The sequence below is a fragment of the Varroa destructor genome, unplaced genomic scaffold (assembly GCF_002443255.2).
Source record: "Varroa destructor unplaced genomic scaffold, Vdes_3.0 BEIS01000004.1, whole genome shotgun sequence".
Lineage (NCBI taxonomy): Eukaryota > Metazoa > Arthropoda > Arachnida > Mesostigmata > Varroidae > Varroa > Varroa destructor.
The window spans coordinates 27,692,413-27,712,280 of NW_019211457.1; the positions used below are offsets into that span (position 1 = coordinate 27,692,413).

At 44.1% G+C, this 19,868-nt stretch overlaps 2 protein-coding genes across 19 annotated transcripts in view; one reads left to right on the forward strand and one right to left on the reverse strand.

The window, feature by feature from the left end:
• LOC111249101 (neural cell adhesion molecule 1-like) overlaps window positions 1-13,212 on the forward strand; it is a 75,809-nt gene extending 62,597 nt beyond the window's left edge. For 8 of the 9 annotated variants that reach the window (XM_086988130.1, XM_086988126.1, XM_086988129.1 and 5 more), the window contains 3 exons: window positions 5,971-7,128; window positions 7,417-9,321; window positions 9,559-13,212. In XM_086988130.1, the coding sequence (XP_086844256.1) occupies window positions 6,165-7,128; window positions 7,417-9,321; window positions 9,559-9,812 (3,123 nt within the window). In that variant the 5' untranslated portion in view covers window positions 5,971-6,164 and the 3' untranslated portion in view covers window positions 9,813-13,212. Of the gene's footprint in view, window positions 1-1,602; window positions 1,731-5,970; window positions 7,129-7,416; window positions 9,322-9,558 lie in introns of those variants that run through there. The other variant, XM_022802474.2, reaches the window with a different exon arrangement.
• Window positions 13,213-15,812: 2,600 nt separating this feature from the next.
• LOC111249102 (uncharacterized) overlaps window positions 15,813-19,868 on the reverse strand; it is a 37,113-nt gene continuing 33,057 nt past the window's right edge. For all 10 annotated transcript variants that reach the window (XM_022802477.2, XM_022802475.2, XM_022802478.2 and 7 more), the window contains 3 exons: window positions 18,894-19,633; window positions 18,272-18,587; window positions 15,813-17,897 (listed from right to left, as the gene is read on the reverse strand). In XM_022802477.2, the coding sequence (XP_022658212.1) occupies window positions 17,256-17,897; window positions 18,272-18,587; window positions 18,894-19,633 (1,698 nt within the window). In that variant the 3' untranslated portion in view covers window positions 15,813-17,255. The remainder of the gene's footprint in view (window positions 17,898-18,271; window positions 18,588-18,893; window positions 19,634-19,868) is intronic.

The window sequence follows — 19,868 nt, forward strand, 5'->3', positions numbered from 1 at the left end:
AAAATGAATAGCGACTTCGTCTTACACTCTTCGGCCTTTCGCTTTCTGCCGAAGAAGGCTACAGTTGGAAAAGATCGCAATGCTGCCCCGGCAGGCTAACGTTACGGAGAAGTAAGAAATTGAACTCAGACAGCAGCTTTAAGGGCCGCCCCTGCCGTCGTCGCTGCAAACGTAACTGGTACTTGTTGCCGGCCTCTGCCGGTTTTCATCGCTGCCACGCGTCATCCCAAGCGACAGCAGCCATGATTGTAAAGGTATTATCATTATTACATTATACTTGTCTCTGTATAGCCGCTATGGTGTATCCTGTCTTCGTTGTATCGCTGGGATATCGGGCGAGCCCGGCGACTAGACGAGGAACAGTCGCTCTTCGACATAAATGGACACTGCCGCAGGGAAGGAATCAGACTAAGTGAGAAACTTGTGTCGTCCGAAGCCATGCAAGCGGCTGAAGGGCCCCGATGACGAAACGCACGCATTGAGAGACAAACGGACTTCGACCCCGCAATATTATACTATGATTATATACTGTGGTAGTACTATCAGTGCTGCTGCTGCTGGTAGCACTAGCATTACTGCGTTATAATATTATAGTTGACTGAAATAGGATGAAATCGCGACTAGCCGGTGACTCATTCCAGCAAAAGTCCAGAACATGCGTAGCTGGCCAAAAGTCAACCGACAGCAACAATGATAACACCAGTAGACATTGACACAGCAGACAACATAAGAACGATGCAGGAGCAGCTGGTGGCCCCGGCTCAAGAAGGCCTTTAGTGAGTCTTCCCCGCGAGCTGTTTGAAGGAATTTGCCTGACAAGCGGCCAATATAATTTGAAAGAGTGGCCGCAGCGCCGGCAAAACAAGACATACACAAAGATCAAAATGGCTGACGAAGCAGATATAAGCGAAGAGCTGTATGGCTACATGGAAACTAGCAATAGCATCAGGCCGTGTCATACTTTCAGGCAATACGCTAGAATCATCGATGCCAATTTCTCTTCCATGGAGTCTGCGAACGCGATAACGGAGTTGGATGAAATGAACGTTTAGCTGATACGGCTTAGTCCACTGCAATAGCATAAACATCAGAGACAGAATCAATAGTGACATTATAGTTTCATTGTTTCAATGCGGCTCTACTTAACGTTTCTGTTCTGCTTCCAGAAACGCAAGCCAGAAGAGGGCAGCAGTCATCCACTACTTTTTCATAGGATGGCTCATGTTTGTGGTGCTAACAGCAGCGCACCACCGATGGCGCTTATCTGATGATGATAATGATGCTAATTTTTGCCAGTCTCGCCATCTTTGTCGTCTATTTAGTCCCTGTCATTTACTTACCGTCGTGGGGTCTGTGATAATGCTGTTTTTGTCTACGATATAGCTTCCTTGTACGGACGGAACAGAAACTAAGACACATGCTTAGTGCTGTTGCTAAAGACATGAAGATGATTCAATGGCTAAGTAGCCGTTTATTAGTATATTTGTCTCCCTGAGATTCGAAGTAGATTTGGGAGTTCTGTCGTGACACCATATATATCTATCTATATATATATATATATAGGATAGGGCCTGTCGGCAGGATAAATCGGCTCAATAATTTCGACAGCTCAGTCGGAATCCGCCAGAGGACCGCCGTGTCGCTGACCCGGCAATGACAGCGATCTTCATCCTTTCGGCAGTCATTCTTCGCTGGATCTGCTTGCAGAACTCGATTCCACAAAATGTCAAGTAAGCAAAGTGTCGCTTTGTAGTCTGTCCATTTGTCCACAAAGAAAAGCATCTAGAAATGTGGAAGTGTGGTTGACTTGGCAGCACGAGCTTGATGGCGGGGTATCCAAGTCCCACTATTATGGCCTAAGCTCATTCCACAGGCCATAATCGTGGGAACCTTCTCTGCAGCTTAGTCTGCTTTATATCTCTGTGGGTTTACTATGAGTCTGAGATCATGTCAAAACAACACACTGCAGTAATTCTAACACCCCGATCACCCGGCGGAGTGCATCTATTTACTGGATGCCGAGCAGGAACAAGGATCCACAGTTCATTTCGAGAAAATGCTAGTTGTGGTAGGAAAGTGATCACAGATGTTTAACTTCTGTTTGTTTGCGATAGATTCTAAACAATCACCCGTTCTCAATTCCGTTCCTGCAGTAGTTTTTGTACGAGTATTCGTGTACGATGGATGCTGGAAGTCCAAACTAATTATAGGTATGCAAAACGATCTCGCTTACGTCTTCCAGTAAGCAGTACGTTTCCATTCACGCCATCCGTTTTGCCTATTTCTTTTTTACCTTTTCTATTGTTTGCGACCCTTTAGTCAACCTCAAAAAGAGTTTTCTGTTTAGGGTAACGTTTGTCGCCTAAGAGGCGTCCCTTATACACAGTGTATTACAAGTGTTTACTGCAGGATATTCGCGATCTTTTGTTGGGGTCTCTATTGCTTAAATGAAACATCTTAGACGATAGTCTATGTAGATATGTACCCGCCTATAGATTCGTTTGTGTCAAGATTTGTCTATGTAGGGAACACATCTGGAAATCTCTTCCGCATGAAGGTGATCGCACAAGTAGGAACACATATATTCAATCGTCAATTGTTTGTTTTTCCGACTTTGTAGGTTTCCGCTAGACTTTTCAAAAGTTTTGCGAAAGTTTTCAGCAGATCAACTACATTTGTCATACGTTCTTCTTTTTTCAGAAATCATGTCTACAACCGAAATAATCACCGTATGCCATAACTAACGGTATCACGCGTAACAACAGTTCCCATTAGGCTTATAAAATACTGATATTGATGAATATGGACGACTTCGGGCCTATTATTATATTTAGTATTTTATTACGTGATTTCATTGAGCCTGCATGTGTCCATGGTTACAACTATCGAATGCAGGCTAATGAGAATCCTAGTTTGGGCTGCTTATTAAGATCGGCATCTATGGGCTTCTGTTCAGTCTGCTCACAGCTCGGTGTATATTATTTGAATTGTTTCCCATCATCGTCGACTTTCATTACTTTTTTAAATCCCAGCAATGGGCAATTCTGTACGTGTCACCGCTGATGTTAACGGTCGCAGTCTCTCCACGTTGTGCTAATGGCATCGAAAGCAGTTCCAGGCTGGCAGCTGCGGCTTCTGGCCTATGAAGCGGCTCTTGATAATACCGTACAGAGCTAATTAATGTCAATGTGTGCTTTTTTTCTTGGCCCGCTGATTGCTGGAATCATTCACTCGAGCTGAGCATCTGGACCATCGTTATATACGTTGCTTGTGACTCTGTACAGTTATCTAGTTGCTGTAATGACGCCAGCCTGAGCCTGAGAAGACGCGGTATCGTCTCGCTGTTCCACTGCAATCTTGTCTGTGCGCAGGAAACTAGTCCAGCCGTCGCGGCTACGGTTGGTCGCTGATTGGCTGCCTCCCGCGGACGGATGCCAGGGTCCAGATCCTGGTGCAGCAGGATAGCGGCAGCGCTGCTGTTGCTGCTTTGGACAATCATCCTTGTCATTGTACTTATCACGTGGTCATGCCTGTTTGTCTACTATAATAAATAAGCCAACTGCTATCGTAGCCACGATCTGCCGGGATAAACGTCCGTCCGAAAAACTTACTATTCGCTCCCTGGAAGTACTGATAGGACGCGCGTACATCGGTTACCCGCAAAGATGACAACGGCACAAGCAGCAGCAACTATAGTAGCGGTAGTAGGCGTCGCCGATGGCGGAACGTCTTCGACACAACTGATCCGCGTTTTTCGGGCTTTCTTTGGTCGATCGCGGATTCTCGCTTAAGGCCAGCAGTCCATCGACTGGCTTCGTCTCCTCGTCGACGTTCGAACTATGCCGCAATAGTAATGTTTACGGCAACTACAACAAAAAAAGGAAATCCGAAGACTTATCGGAAAGCGAGTTTCGTATGGGCTCGACATGGCAGACTGATGCCAGGATACCTGCCTGCAGCGATATATTGTACAGGCACTTGGTCGGCACAATATATCGCTGTGGACAGGTAGACTAATAAGGCAGGGCACTATCAGCGCCGTTGATTCAACATGCTTCAGCACTCTTATCGAACGGACCCAGGACGACGATGACTACGGCGCCGCTGGCGTTATAAGCGTTAGTCGAATCAACAGGTGCCGAAAGCTGATAGTGGAAATTAATGCGGTGAAAATTGAAAACGATTTTACCTTCTACAACGATCGTCGTACATTGTAGTCCATTCTTTGTAGAGTATGCAAGGCTGGTCGCAGTTGGCCCCCCGAAATACTCGGTTTTTATGTTTGTTTCGTCCGCTAAGCTGGTCTCCCACGTTTTTTCTATTTTCATTAGGCTACAGTCTAGCAGCGGTAAACGTATAATAGGTGCAGTGGTTATATTCTGGTCTGAATTATTTATTCCATGCCGCCACACAATACTAGAGCCCCGAACATGGTGTGTGAAGCGTCCGATTCGTGAGCAGTGGCAGAGTCGCAAGCTGTCCACTCTTCGCGTTTGCCGACTGTGAAGGCTGATGACAATCCAGTGCGATATAGACGCACGTAAAGTGACTTCAGCAGCGGCGACCAGCTCTAACATATGGGTTTAAAAGCGGCTTGGCAGTAAAAAGTCTGATAACAACAAGCGCGCATAAATGACAACGCCATGCAATGAAGACCACAAGTAGACAGGTGCTTGTAATCATGCGCACACACACACACACACACGCCCGCTGTTTAACACAGGCATGGTGGAAATCTGTACTTTCTCAAGATGGTGTGGTACTTCTCTCCGGCTGTGTTTATATTGTAGTTCAAGTTCAAGGAGTCAAGCTGGTCAGTCTGCCAATCGTGAATGCACTACGGTGAAAAAGCTCTCGTAAACCATGAACCAACAACCGCGAGACGCGCCAGTGTCGGAGATTATCGCATTGGCATCGAATAGTACCACGCAGACTCAGATTTTCCAAGTACATGCGTAACGAGGTGTGTAGCTTCGCATAGTCTGATATGGTCACATACGTATGAAATTATACAAGACCTCGTGTAATATCGTGGTAACCGTACAGAACTACAGTAGAAGGAAACGAAGGAACAAAGCAGCAGCGAGTAAGTTCGGAAATGCCATAATTAGATACCAGGATGCCAACACAGTTTCCGACGACGTTGGCAGTTGGTAACGGCTTCTTACTTGAGCAGTTGGTTGGCAAACTTCTTTTGGACAGCCTTGTTTTCTTTGCTAAACCAGAGTATCATAGACCACTACGCTCTTACAATAGTGAGCACAGTGTGTACACAGAAGATCCGTATACGGTGGGTGCTTTCCGATGTCGCCAAAGGCTCAGTCAACCTGACGCGTTAATCGTTCCGATGGCCTTCGGCAACGCGAGCGTAACATCGCCTGATCATTGGGCGCAACAATGGTATCGACCACTGCCATATCGCTGCCCTCGCAGGACTCCACTGGCCTGATGACACCAACCCGGGGGCAAACTTGTTTCGTTTTGGTCGCTAAACCGGGAAATTTCGTTGGTGCCCCTCATAGCAAGAAAAGCAGAAACTGATAAGAAAGCCATATTGTGAGAATATATGCATGCAACACACAGGCGTAAATAATAATCAACACCTAGGACATTTAGGGTTCTCAGTGAAAAACATAGTCAAACACAGAAATTGTTATGCGTGTCGAAACATTGCACAAGGGGACTCAATGTTAACGCTGGTTGATTGTAGAGGGACAGATTAACCATAACCACAAACTGTTGTTGGGTTTGTTTGGTTTTGTGTAGTACGGCTTAAACAGCGAATCGGTGGTATGGCTGTTCGATCTCTCCGATAGGCCACAGTATTTTAACGGACGGGTCTGGATAGCTTAAAAATGACATTTAGAATAAGTCGGTGATAAATATTCATCTTTTATGCATGGATTCTAATAGTATAATGAAAAATTAATAACTTCTAAAATACGATAGATTTTTTCGTAATGTTTTCAGTAAATTCATTGGAGGAACATGATCTGCGAGAGGGTGATAATGTCGTTCTCGAATGTCCCCGAATCAACAAATACACACCGGAACGGAATGCGGTTCTATTCTGGACACGAAAACTATCAGGTCAAACTACGAGCAATGCTGCGGTCGGGGACACGTCTCTGGAGACCGGTTACACCGTGACCCTCGAAGAGGATATGTACAAGCTGGAAATTGATGACACACGGTATGAACGCGATGACGGAGTGTTTCGTTGCGAAGCTAGAGAAAAAGGCACAGGGAAAATTATGTACGCAAAGGAGCATCGCGTCACCATACTGATGGCGCCCGGTGAGCCGAAAATTCGTCCATCACCGCTGCTAACCGAAGAGGGAAAGACGTATAATCTGACTTGTTCGTCGGTCGGAGGCAGTCCCGATCCCGATATCATGTGGGTCAAGGACGGTCAGGAGGTTCCGTCTGAACTTAAACAAGGCGGTCAACGCGATAATCCGACAAAAGCTATCCTCACTGTGATACCGACCAAAAATGATGATCGAGCACAATATACTTGCATGGTACGCAGCCGAGCTCTGCCTTCGGGAACGCACCTCGACTCCAAAGTAACCCTCAGGGTGTCGTACGCCCCGAAGGTATCTGTTGGTGAAGAGGTCCTCCGAGTGATGCAAGGAGAGAACGCTGTACTGAACTGCAAGGCTGATGCCAATCCAGAGGTCCGCAACATAAAGTGGTATCGTGGTAAGCAACTGGTAAGCAACAGTGGTTCTCACGTTCTTAAGGCAGTGACCCCGGATGACTCTAATGAGTACACATGCATTGCACAAAACGGTGTCCTGCCCGATGGCCAAGCTACAGTACGTTTGGATGTTCTTTATGGACCCCGAGTGCGAGTTCCATCGGAGCGTGAAGCTAATGAAAACGATCGGGTCATGGTTATCTGCGAAGTCGAATCCAATCCCGAACCGTCGAGAATTTACTGGATACGTGAGGGTGACGACTTCCGTCAAGAAGGGCCAGTTCTGAACATCGAACCCGCGATGCCCAGGGATACCGGCCTTTACTTTTGTGTCGCCGAGGTTGCTATGGTTCCGTCAACTATGAGTCGGCAAAACTTCGAGTCAAAGGTGGTAGGAAACGCAACCCTTCAGCTTAACGTCAAGCGTAAGTGTCATTAATATTGAGAACTGGGATAGGTTCTCTGTTGTGCTTCGGATCGCTAGCATGCAATTTATCCGATAAGCCGCTTTTCTTATCTTGTTGTCGATGTTAGCACTTCTTTCCCATCTCTGAACAGATGTATAGCCTATTTCGGCATTACACATGCTGATCACTCTTTTGACTACCGAGATAACCTCTACACCTTTTTCGTTCTTTCTAGGGTTCTTTTTCTCTGCACCACTAAACCTCATAACATAATCCTCTAATCTCAATCCATCTGTGCCTTTACAGACGCACCTGGAGACACCCGTATTCTGCCCGTCCAACCAATTGCTGTTGTGAACAAAGCATTTACCCTCGAGTGCACTTCGGATCCAAAGGGTTATCCTCAGCCTTCTTATCGCTGGTGGCGTGAGGGTAGCAAACATACCGTTCTGTCAGAGCTACCAAATTATACCATCGTGAACGTACACCAAAGTCATGAAGGCACTTACTATTGTCAACCGTCAAATCGTTTGGGAGAAGGTACCATAGCGAAAATTGACCTGCAGGTAAACGAGGCTGCCACGATCACCAAGCCACTACGATCACAGAATGTTCACAGGACCGGGGATACCACCCAGCAAATGACCTGCCATGCCAAGGGCAAGCCAAAGCCTTATGTTCGTTGGACTCATAACGGACAGAACATTTCGGCCGCCGATCAGCGCTTCAGCGTGGCCACTAACGAGAAGGCCGAAAGCAACAAGGCTGTTACCGTAAGTTCATCCCTAACGTTTGTCGAGCCGTTAACCGCAAACGAGCGTGGCAAATATGCCTGCCATTTCAGCAATGGTTTTGGTGACGAGGCGACATCGGAGATGATTTTGCGGGTCGAACACTCACCTGAGGTTCGCCACACGTACAATCGCGTAGCATTTGATATTGGCGACAATGCTATTCTTGAATGTCGGATGCAGGCCTACCCGGAGCCGACTTTCGAATGGATGTACCGCGGCCGTATTCTCGATTCGTACAAGCAATACTCAACCAATCGGACCGACAATGGTGATGATATATATACTGGCCTACTGAGCATAGCAAAGATCAAAGAAGAAGACTACGGTGATTACACTTGTCGTGCGTACAACCAGGTTGGACAGGACAAGAAAACGATCATTAAGCTCGTGAAGAAAAGCCAACCGGACAGGCCGACCGATGTGACCGCTATGGATATTCAGTCGGACCGTGTAACACTGGTCTGGAAACCAGGATTTAACGGGGGTTACAGAGACACGCAGTTTGTTGTGAACTTCGTCGATGCTAACAACGAGCAAAGGGAAAAGAATGAATCTTGTCATCAATCAAACCCCTGTACCGTCAGTGGCCTTGAGCCGCTCGCCCGATACACGTTCAAGGTGCTGGCATCGAATCCTCGTGGATTCTCGGAATACTCAGAGCCGGCGCACGTCCTGACGAAGTTGGCCCTTAAGGAGATGCCCCGCCCGGTCATGGCACAGTACGATAGCACCAATGGGATGGTATATATTAGCATGAATGATCTGCCGCATCAAGCATCGCTTGAACACTTCGCTATTCGGCTTGAGGCTCGTATTCGGGGAGAAGAGAACTGGCAAATGCTTCGTGAGGGCATACCTGTTGACTCTAGCCAATCACAGGTCGAAGTAGATGCGTCCGCCGATCAGATCGACCCGAATCAGTTGTCCGATGTGAGAGTGATGGTATGTTTGCAGAGCAACCTGACGTGGTGTGGAGACGCGCGTCTTGCTGAACCCTTCAACCATGAAAACTGGATTTCAACACAGGCAGCAAATTCGTCCTTGTCGACAATTTCTATGATTGTGACAATCTGTGTCGGACTCGGCCTGTTCTGTGTTGTCCTTGTGCTTCTGTGCTGCTGCTGGAAGCGACACTCGAGCAGTCAACAAACTGAAAAGAAAGACTACAACGCCCAATTAAACTCTACGATAGCCAGTACCCAACCACCATGTTATTTTGACACAATGACTAAGTCAGGTATCGTCGAAACCGCAATGGACGAACCGGTCAAGAGTAACGGAGCCGTTCCTGGAGCTGAACAGCCAGTCAATGGTGGCTTTGCACATGCTCACCCTCAGTACCTCGACCATGACCCGATGTATGGAACTATGATGAATACAAACGACTACTACATTGGCAAGCAAGACGCTTATTCTCGTATGTATCCTTATCATACACTATTATTTATTGGGTTCATCTATGCGCATAGTAGGAGATTGGTTGCTAGACATCATTAAAAATTACCACGAACATTATTATTAATTAACGTAGTTTACGTAGTTGCCCATTAAACAGATTACCTTATCGATCATTCAAGGCCTTTTATTTAACCACATACGTATTTCCTTTCTTATTGCTGTTTGTTTTCATCTCATCATCCGGTATCGACTTCAGCTTACGACCCGAACCCCGGATACTTCGCCTACCCAGGTGATCACGGATTGGCTGAAAACGGCATGCATTATGATGTATCGGGTCTGCCGAACCCTTACGGAACGACAGATGACCTCGTCCACGGGCACTACTTAGGTCATACACCAAACCCAATGGGTGGACAGCACGCTGACCAGCAGGTTAACTGCAACGAGTCCGTTGATTCAGTACAGACCAATGGTCAGCGGAGGGTGGTTCGAGAAATCATTGTATGAGCAGACGATAGCAAGAAACTGACTGCTTCTCAACACTAAGGCGCACATGCAGGCAAATATGTATTTCATACGGGACAAAACGCGTTAATACCGAAACAAGCGGTAGAAAAACACAGTCTAGCGCATCCGCCAAACTGAAGAATGTTACAATAGTTTCCGGGTGTGCGATTACAAGAAAGATGTTTCAGATCATTTTACTACTATGACTACAACTATTACAACTATAAGAAAAACTTACGCTCACAACATTGCCTGTGCAATGGAACCGAATGGATGGCCGTCCACAGAGCAGGCTCCGGTATATTGAGCCTGATTTAGGGCTGTACATGCAAATATTGAAGAGAAAAGAAAGAGCCCCACATTAAAGCTGAGCCTTAGCTGGTACCTTAGCCCAAGCTCAACAGGCAGATCTGTTTCGGTCCTACTGATGGTTTTGGTGTGGTTGAACTAATGTTTCTAATTTGTACAGGTTGCCTTTGAACGAATGTCGTCCGTTGAAGAATAATAGGGTTATGGCAAATGGGCCAAATTAATTGTTGTTGGATAGGCCCTTGGCCGACTGTATATGCTGTATATAGTACACAAGTTATAACTCATGATTAAACAAATGGGGTTGTTTGTGAGGTTTTTGGCGTAGACGCTAAACGTGAAAGGGGGCCAGGGCAGGGACGGAAGTCGAGCGGCAAATCTAAACGAGTGTAAGGAAACTGCTTGTGTAAAAAGCAAAAAAATAAAAGAATAACCACTGAACGAATATATATATATGTATATATATATGTATATGTATATATATATATATATATATATATGGAAGTGTACTGTAACGTCACCAAGTAACTGGGCGTCGATGGCGATTTTAGTCGAGATAACATTCAGCTGATAGTAGAAGACAAATGATTGTGTCATAGGAACGATAGTCTAGGAGCTGCTTCTGCCACAATGCGAGGAACGCCACAGAAGTGTGCCAAACAGAGCTAGCTCCAGCGAATCGAAGGGATCAGTGAGCCGCTTCAGTCAGTGGCCCTGCCAAAATACAAAAAAATACAGAAAAATACAATATAAATGGCAAAGTTGTAATGGAAAAGGGATCTTGGAATGAATACCGTAGGGATGTGCAGAATCGAAAAACACGGCGATATCGCACTGAACCCGGTGGAAAAAAAACAAGGCAATTTTTTATTTTTTCACAAAACATGGCGATGCATCGCGGCTCTCGTGCGCCGAAAGAACCGCTGCTGAAAGAGACATTTCTATTTATTAGCAGTAGCACGATGTGGATACACTAATGCTTCTTTCAGATCATTAGAAGACGAAGCTTCTCGTACGTTCTACTTAGTGCCTTAGAGTGTAACAGTAAAGAAAAAAAATAAGCTTTTGTTTTTTTTACTTGCATTTCAATTACATCACTAACTTGGCCAATGAAGCAGATGTTGGAAAAGTAAGTTCTGGGGACGTTACAGTTGAGACTTGTAAGAAAGCGGATATCATACGCAAACAATGGTTGAATTTCTGAAAATTTCGGCAAAATGGCAAGACGAACGTTTCAATGTTTAGTCTTTTCTACTGCCAACTAGGTGGGTCAAAATAACTACATACGATAGTTGCTTACGTGGAGTCTCACATATCGAGAAATCAATACTGAGGAACCCGTTAAGCGGGCCAAGAACGAAAAACAGGCTCGAAGGTTGCCAAGTGCATGGAAATTGCCACATCTGTCCAGAGGGCTCAAAAGGTTGGGGGTAGTTACCGAAGGGTGTATTTAAAGCGAGACGTTTCCGCCAGAAAAAAGAACGCAGGGGTGATCTACAGAGGTAGATAAAATATGGATGCAAGATATGAAGTAATGCATGCATAGTTATATCAATATAGTTAAATCGTCTGTTTGTTTCCGCGTGATTGTGAGCGTGAACGGGACGTTCGGATACATTAACGCGAGTAGTGTGAGGGCAAATAAGAGGAGGATAGATGGATTATTTATACCTTTTGATTATTAGGGAGTGCCATAGTAGCCCATACGTTGCCTTGTCGGGGGCTTCGGAGCTCCTTCACAACATTTATTTCATTATTCATACCCTTATACAAAGGCGATATAAGACAACAGCCAACAACTTTAACAACAGCTACACACCCACGCTTCTCACACAGAGAAAGGGATCGTCTGCTGACACAGAAAACTCAACAAATAGCCAATACAACATATACGAAGAGATATATATATATATATATATATATATATATATATATATATATATATATATCGTAATGTAAAGAGTGTAAGGGGCTATCATTTTTGTTGTAAACTCCCGCAACTCAGTGACGTACCGAACACGTCCATCTGCAGGATACACAGAATAATAATAATAATCTGAGACAGATGACACACATTGTACACGCACATAATCCATTGAAAAACCACACTTCTATAACAATACAGTCGCGAAGAAAGACACGAAGAACGATGCCACGGTACGCGGCCGCGATAAGTCTGCAACGCTCATTTGAATAAATTATTGCGAGACGGGAATAGCAATGATTCCATTGGATGTCAATGTAACGTGAATGTATATATAAACATATAGGGCACAACACGCGTCTTTTGGTAGTAGCAGAAATAGAATCAAAGCTTGATAATGGTGATCGGAAGGCAAGGGGAAAAAGATTCGATTCGACAGAGCGATTTAAGTGCAGCCGAAGAAAGGACTATAAACTATACCTTACATACGAGACAATGACGTCTGAAACATGGAGAGCTTGTGAAAGATATTAAGTAAACGAAGCAAGTTGACATAAAGCGTGCGTTCGACGATAGTACGAAAATCGGAATTGGCATGAGAGGAAAAAATCACATTTTTTAAAATAGAAGCCGTGACTTTACCTAGAACAACCAGGCGGTATTTAGGCAAAACTAGAAAGAAAAGTATACCTAGGAAAAAAGTTGTTTGACGGTAACGTCATCGTTTGGGCATATGATAAGTTTTGTTTGGACTTAACGCTATGTATATATATACACATATTATATAACGTTATATATATATATATATAGCATTATTCGAGGAAATTTAATCCAGCCGCCGAGGTTAGTCGGATCAACACACTGTTGTGGCTTGTCATTCCAGTAGTTCGAAAGCGTTGAATGCTACACGGAATAAGATAGAAAAAAAATATTTGCGAACAAAGAAATTCAATTGATAATAGAATGATCGATCAGAATGAAGAGATCCGTCTGGTTGTTGGGTAACTGCTTAGAATACAAATGAATCCTGAAGGATACAAAAGAAAGGGAAGAAGAGGCAAAAGTAAAGACTGATTAGTAATACATAGTTTTGGAGTGAGTGACAGACCATGAGAAACAATATCAAAATGAAAAAGAATCATTGTAAATAAAACATTTATGCCTAAACTTGTAGTCGTGTTTTCTGATAGCTAGAGGCTTACATGCTTTCGATCAGGTCCATGGGTGTTGTTAATAGGTGATCGGATAAGGCTTTGGAAGAAGTTATTTCTAAATTGACCACAGTTAAAGAATAGAAATTAGGAAACAATGGTGTGAATGCAGGTGGCTAGGGTTAACGCTTTGACAAAAGCTTCCTTTTTATTTAGCGATAGGATTGTTCGGTGCATAGTGGTCTATATTTGTTGAAAGATTATTTTTTTTAGAAAATAGTGTTTATTTTTTGAAATAACTTTGCTGTCATATTTTGTGTGATTTTTTGAAGATAACTGAGAAAGAGATGGCTGAGATATAAAAACCTAGACGCGCAGCATTTCGATCATCCAAACGAAACTATATCAATTTAATGAATAACATACAATGTACAATTTCGATCAGTGAGAAAGTCCCACTGTAGTAGCACCCCGATTTTTTCTTTTGAATTTTTATAAAGGCATTAGAAAGATCATAGTATTTGTATGTTTGGCAATCTCTGTACAGCTTTATAGCCACCACTAAATCATTCATATGGGAAGGTAGACACATCAACTATAGCAGTGAACTGCGATGGTCTATTATATGTGTACGATACAAGTATCGTATAGAAGTCGGCTATGCATCGGGCGAGTCATCGTGACCGCGTAGATAATATCATTCAATTGATTTTCATCTTTTCGGCGGGCGAAGTCTGGAAAACTTTTGAAGTCAGTAGAAAAAAGCATTGTGAACTTCGATATAGGCTTACATTTCGGATATGCGATATTTTGTGTGAAAGTTTTCGCAGCTTACCCCCCTCTACGCCATGTAAATAGGTGATATTCATCAAAGCTCGTAAAACATACGTTCACTTTTAAAACTATTAACGCTAACAATTTTTCTCCTAACAATAAACTAAGTCTCTATAGCAAGAGAAACACAACAAAATACTTTTTCTCAACTTTTTTTTTCTTTTTACAAAATCATTATTTACACGCTTGCCCATTACGGCTACATGAGATGCATCCATTGTATATGTTAATAATAATAGCAATAATATTACGTTTTTACGCTAACAAACGGGGCAAAAAGAACGGCAATATTTCTTTGTCGTTTACGACACTAAAAACAGCGGGCGGTTGGACGACATTACGATGGCTGCCATAATTTGGTGGCGGGACTGATCAGCGTACAGTTAGGTATTATTGTCGCAGCAGTCAACATTTGATATAGTCATTTTGCTGATTATCTTACTACTGAAGAAGAGACTATACCGACCAGTGGATACTGCCGATAAGTTACACGAACAGACGAAATCCTGTTTTAGTACATCGAAGTCCACATTGAAGGGGACGACCGAAGCAGCGCGCACTGTCGTAGGAATCGTGTTACCACGCAGTGGCTGTACAAATACAGTTAATTAATTATCCGGATTAGCTAGAGTTGGCTATCCAACGACGACCTTTGTGGTCCCTTAAAGGGCCTTACCTGTAAACGCATGATGCTACTCAGGACTATATACGGAAGCTGTACTGTGTTTCACGGTTAAACTTCACGACATGTAAGTTAACAAACAACAAGACATAGATTCCACTTTATTATCCACCTACTTCGTCTGTTAACCATTGCAATTGGTGTGCCTTCACCTATAATTTAGATCGTCCTGATTTGTAGAATGCTTCTTTTCTTAGGAATGACAGACTGCTTGCTACGCAGTAATTAAGCAACCTTAATGCTTCACCAAATGGATGCTATGTATCACGAGGAAATGGCCTTAGCAGGAAAATATGCGACGGCGGCTAAAAGCATTAGAGAACGAACGTCGAATTGACTAGATCTTGCCATCAGCTATAGAAAAAGGTTCGCTTGCAGTATTTTGTCTGGCAAATTTTCACAGTAACGAACAGATCACGACTGAGAAAATTTGTTTTAATTTAAATATGAATCGAGGTAGGTTCCACTCTCAGTCAGTTCAGCTCGCCTAGGTATCATCACCAACCAACCTACGCGCTCGAAAAGAATCTAACCACGAAACGATATACACGTACTGGGTAGTAATCATGTACTATTATGCTGCCATCGTATGCTTCCATATTTTGGTCCCAGGGCTAGCCCTGAGGACACTTTCAAATAGGCTCTGCCTCCCAAGAACACAGGACGAGCATAGTGAAATGTTCGACAAATGAATATTCTCAAAATACTTGTTAACCTGTGAAAGGCGCCCGAACGCTACAATTGTGGCCTATTGCCCAGACTTGAAGACGCGGCATGAACACCCCTATTACCCAATAGTCTTGCTGATTTCTTGCGCGCTTGAGAGTATCGGAGGTTATCGAATATTTGATAGCTTCTGATAAGAAAGCATCAATGCAAACGCAATTAAACGTCTGTTCCTGGGCAGCGTTCGAGCTTCAGTAACGTCCACCTTTTCTGTCAACATATCGAGTAGCAACAGCTGCTTCGGACGACAAAACCAGACTTGTTGCTATATTAAGCAATACATGATTTTACCTAAGCTGAACGCTGTTTGGTTACAGAGCATATGCGCAGGCGATGACCAATACCGTCTAGTAGTACTCGACTGGGCTATGTAATAATGCAGCTGGTTCCTTTTCGACATTTATTCGCGTTATACAGGCACTCGAAACAGAAAATATCCATGTTCACTATCCCGAAAAAACCGCTGAACGGGTCCAAGCCACGCATAATTTAAAATTGGACAAATTAACAACAACAACAATGTTATTAATTACGCTATGCAATTGTACATAGTGTAGCAAAGGACTATTGTATGGTAGTAATAATAACAAGTTTATCCGACTAAGATTTAATTTCTTTATCTACATTATAATATCGACAGAGGCAGCAGCAGTATTTTTTATTGACGAAGTATCAGTATTTGGATATATAAGCAATATAAGACTCCGGCGACTGGTCGTACTCGGTCACGGTAAAACACAGCATCCGTTGCAGTTCTCTCATAATTATAGATTATGGGTTGTTTACCGTCACGGTTCAAGTGGCCTGATTTCTTCTGTGCTGTTATTTATGCTGTACCTGTATTTATATACTTCTACAAAACAATTAGCTTATTTTCACATAAGATTCGTTATATATTTAGTAGCAATAAAAGAGATGGATATACATTGCACTTCTACTATTTGTTACATTTTCGTTGCGTCGACAATATATATTTATATATAATATGCTTCTGTATCCCCACGCCATGTTTTGAGATTCGTTGACGTCCAATATACCTGCCGCCATTTCAGCAGAAGCGAAAATAGAAACCGTCTCTCGACGTGCGATGAGTCTCGCTTCTTCACGCAAAAGGAAATACCCACATGGAATCATCCTCACCATCATCACCATTAGGATAATCATACCAATATATTAAAATTACTGAAATAAAATAAACACAGCAGTGATTAAATATAACATATTTCCTATAGGAAAGATAAAATGTTCCCGCTTGATACTGAAGTGCCGACTGGCCCTGTTACTATCAAGTAGGAATGCATCAAAGATTCAGTAAGTGGTTAAGCGTCCTCCGTAAACTTAAATTATTGGACGACTTACCGACAACGGTGGGCCCCGACTGACGTCAGGCCATTTTCAAAAGCAAACTTCATATGCAGGCTTCGGTCAGTATTCACTGCAGGTCAGCAGTAAACTACTGTTGGCCAAGAGCATAAAGCTGCCAGCAATGTGGACCAAATAACCTTTTTCTTAACCTGTCTCTCCTAGGTGCATCAACACCCAATCCTATATAACGTTTGATCCCTCAGGTTGCACTGCACATTCGGTCGTATTAGTATTTCGCATCGCGAAAACAACGTCAGAGCTGTAACAGTTGTATTTTGGTTTTGTTTTTCAGTAATTATTTTGGATAGACCTAGTAGTATTCGTCTACAGTCTTACATTTTCATATTTTCGACAAAAACAACTTAGTCGATTTACTATCACCATATAAATGTTTCGCGGACGATTTGTCTCGGCGACACATCCACCGATGAAACAAAGGAAAATCTCTAGTCCTAGAAGGAGACAGTAAAAAAGCCCCTTGGCACCGTATCTCCTAGGCTTTCAGCGTCTGGCAATTCCTTTGGCTCTGGCACGGGGTCTTGTTCGGGTACCTCGGGTGGAATAGGTGGTCCAGGCTCTAAGGCTGAAAGCAGGCTCAGCGACTGCTCGATGTTGCGTAGATTTCTTAAAATTCCTGATAGTTCCTTGGAAATATCACCTGCATTAGCCGTCGACGATGCTGGCGTGGAGGACAACAGCTCCTGAATTGTTAGCAGGGCATCGCTCCCTTCAGGATACCTCCGGCTTTCGCGTTCCACTAGAGCGCGCGCACTAAACCGGAGCTTTCCGGAAAGTTGCGAAATGGCCTGCACGACGAGCGTGTCTAACGCTGATAGACCTGGTTGTTGACGTTCCTTGTCGCCACCACTGTTTAGACTTGCTGTGGATGCTGGGTGTCCAGTAAATCCCGTAGGCGGCTTCTGACGGCAAGGTGACGCCTGCGGAGAGGGGAGTACCTTCCGGGCGATTTGGGGCGATAAAGGTGATCCCAGTGCTCTCCTCTGCAGCTGCGGCGAAAACGCCGTCCGAGATGGACTCGCAGTTCGCCCACCGCGACCGGACCTTGTGGGAGCCGTGCACGTAGCACGATCTTCCTGGAATAAAAACAGGAGAAGAGAAAAAGAAAAAGTTGCTACCAGAGCGAAAATTCCAAACCGGTAATAAATGCCGCAGGTTAAACGTAACTCAACAGTGAACTGAAATTTAGAAATGAAAATATTTTGAAAATAGCCTGAAATGTCAGCTTTAAATCGATAAAGCTGGAAACATTAATTCTGTTCACTCTGTGAGGGGTGTCTTTGTTTTTGAGGCCCCGCTCAAGAATATAAAACTGTGTTAAAAAACCCCACAAACTTCCAACTTTCTGAATCACTAATTTTTACGGCTATTATACGTACATGTGGAGTGACAAATTTGATTTACACTATAATATCACTTAGCACTTAATAGCAGGTGACCTCGCACTAACCAAGGGCTGATGCTGGGGGCTAATATGCTGCTTGAGGAAGGTCTCCTTTCTCCGCAGGAGGAGGCTCCCAGCCCCCGTTCGAATATCTCTGTCTCGTGCGTCAGGATGTGCGTTAAATGATGCACTACGGCACATGTCCGCAATATCACAAGGAGCATCTCGCCCCTGTGTGTTTGGCTCAAGTGTCGACTGGCTAAGAGCATCGGCGTCTTGCGGGAGTCGGTGCTCAGGCCTTATACACATCATAGCCATATCCTGAGACCCATCTGATTCTTGACCTAACAAGTTGATATTGCATGGATCGCTTTCGTTGCGTCTGAAATCATAGGTATTGAGAATTTGGTAATTAACATTAGCTGATGTTTTACAAAAATACTGTTGTAGTTGATATTGTTATGTCTACAGACACTTATTAGTATTAGTGGACGCCAAATAATAAATCAAAACCGGTAATAATAAAAACCTAAAAATGTGCTAACCCGGGTAAAATAAACTTCAACAGAAGCTTGGTCTATGGAAAAGAAATTCCTTAATTTCTTAATTGAGCATACGACTTATTAAATCACATGAATAAATCTTGGAGGCGAACCCTTATGCAAAATGAAATAGAAAAACAATTTACCTGCAGTTTCGAGGGGATGTCCTGCTCGTGTCAAGCAATCCGGCCGCATTTGCATTCGAGACCGATTCCGACATAATCTGATGATTCAGGTCGGCCCCAGGTCGAGTGCGCTGTTTGGCCGAAGGTAACCTCATTGAGAAGCGGCCTCCATCCTGCCTTGAGAAAAGGTTCGGGTTGCTTCCAGTCAGAAGGTGTACCTTCTGGGAGACAACGGGCTCCTGCAGGCCCAACCGGGCTCTCCTCAGGGCAAAGGCTCGATTCATTTTCATGGAGTCCCCGCCGGTTAGGTGAGACCCAGAGGAGTTGGAAGACTCGAGGCTAAAGTCCGACCCGCCGTAAGTGCCTCTTCTTAGTGTCGAAGGACCGCTAGATGTTACGCTTTTTTCCGCGTTAATAACCCGTCCTGTAGCGCCAGCATTAACAGGCTCGCGCTGCGCATAACTAATTGCTGTTGTCGATGCCGTAGATCGCGCACTTGGTGGGCGAGATACGCCCGAACTTGGTCTACGGACCTTAGCTGACCCTGAAGCGTTTGACGAGACTGGGGTTTTAGTGGTGGTGATTTTGGCTCGAACAACGGCTGGTTTTGAGGGCAGACCTCCAGTAGACGACCCCGAACTGATCGTAGAGGACATCATTGAGTCGGTCATTAGATTTGACGGAGTCGGCACCGAAGAGGCGAGGAAAGTCGTTGAAGAGGTGGTCCGGTTCCGCCGGGGCGGTGCGACTACCGGCTGAGTCTGAAGAGTGATAGATGCCGACAAAATATGGCCAAAATAAATTAAGTCAGATAAAAGCTATTTTTGCCTTAGAACGTTAGTCGTTGATACTGCTAGCGTATCATTCTTGGAAGGAATATCAATTGCAAGGTGGTGCAATATGCTGTCAAGTTAGTCGATATATTTGTTTTCTTTTACCTACACCGCGCGGTCACCATAAAATCGATAATATAGCACATATCTTAGCAGAGCAATT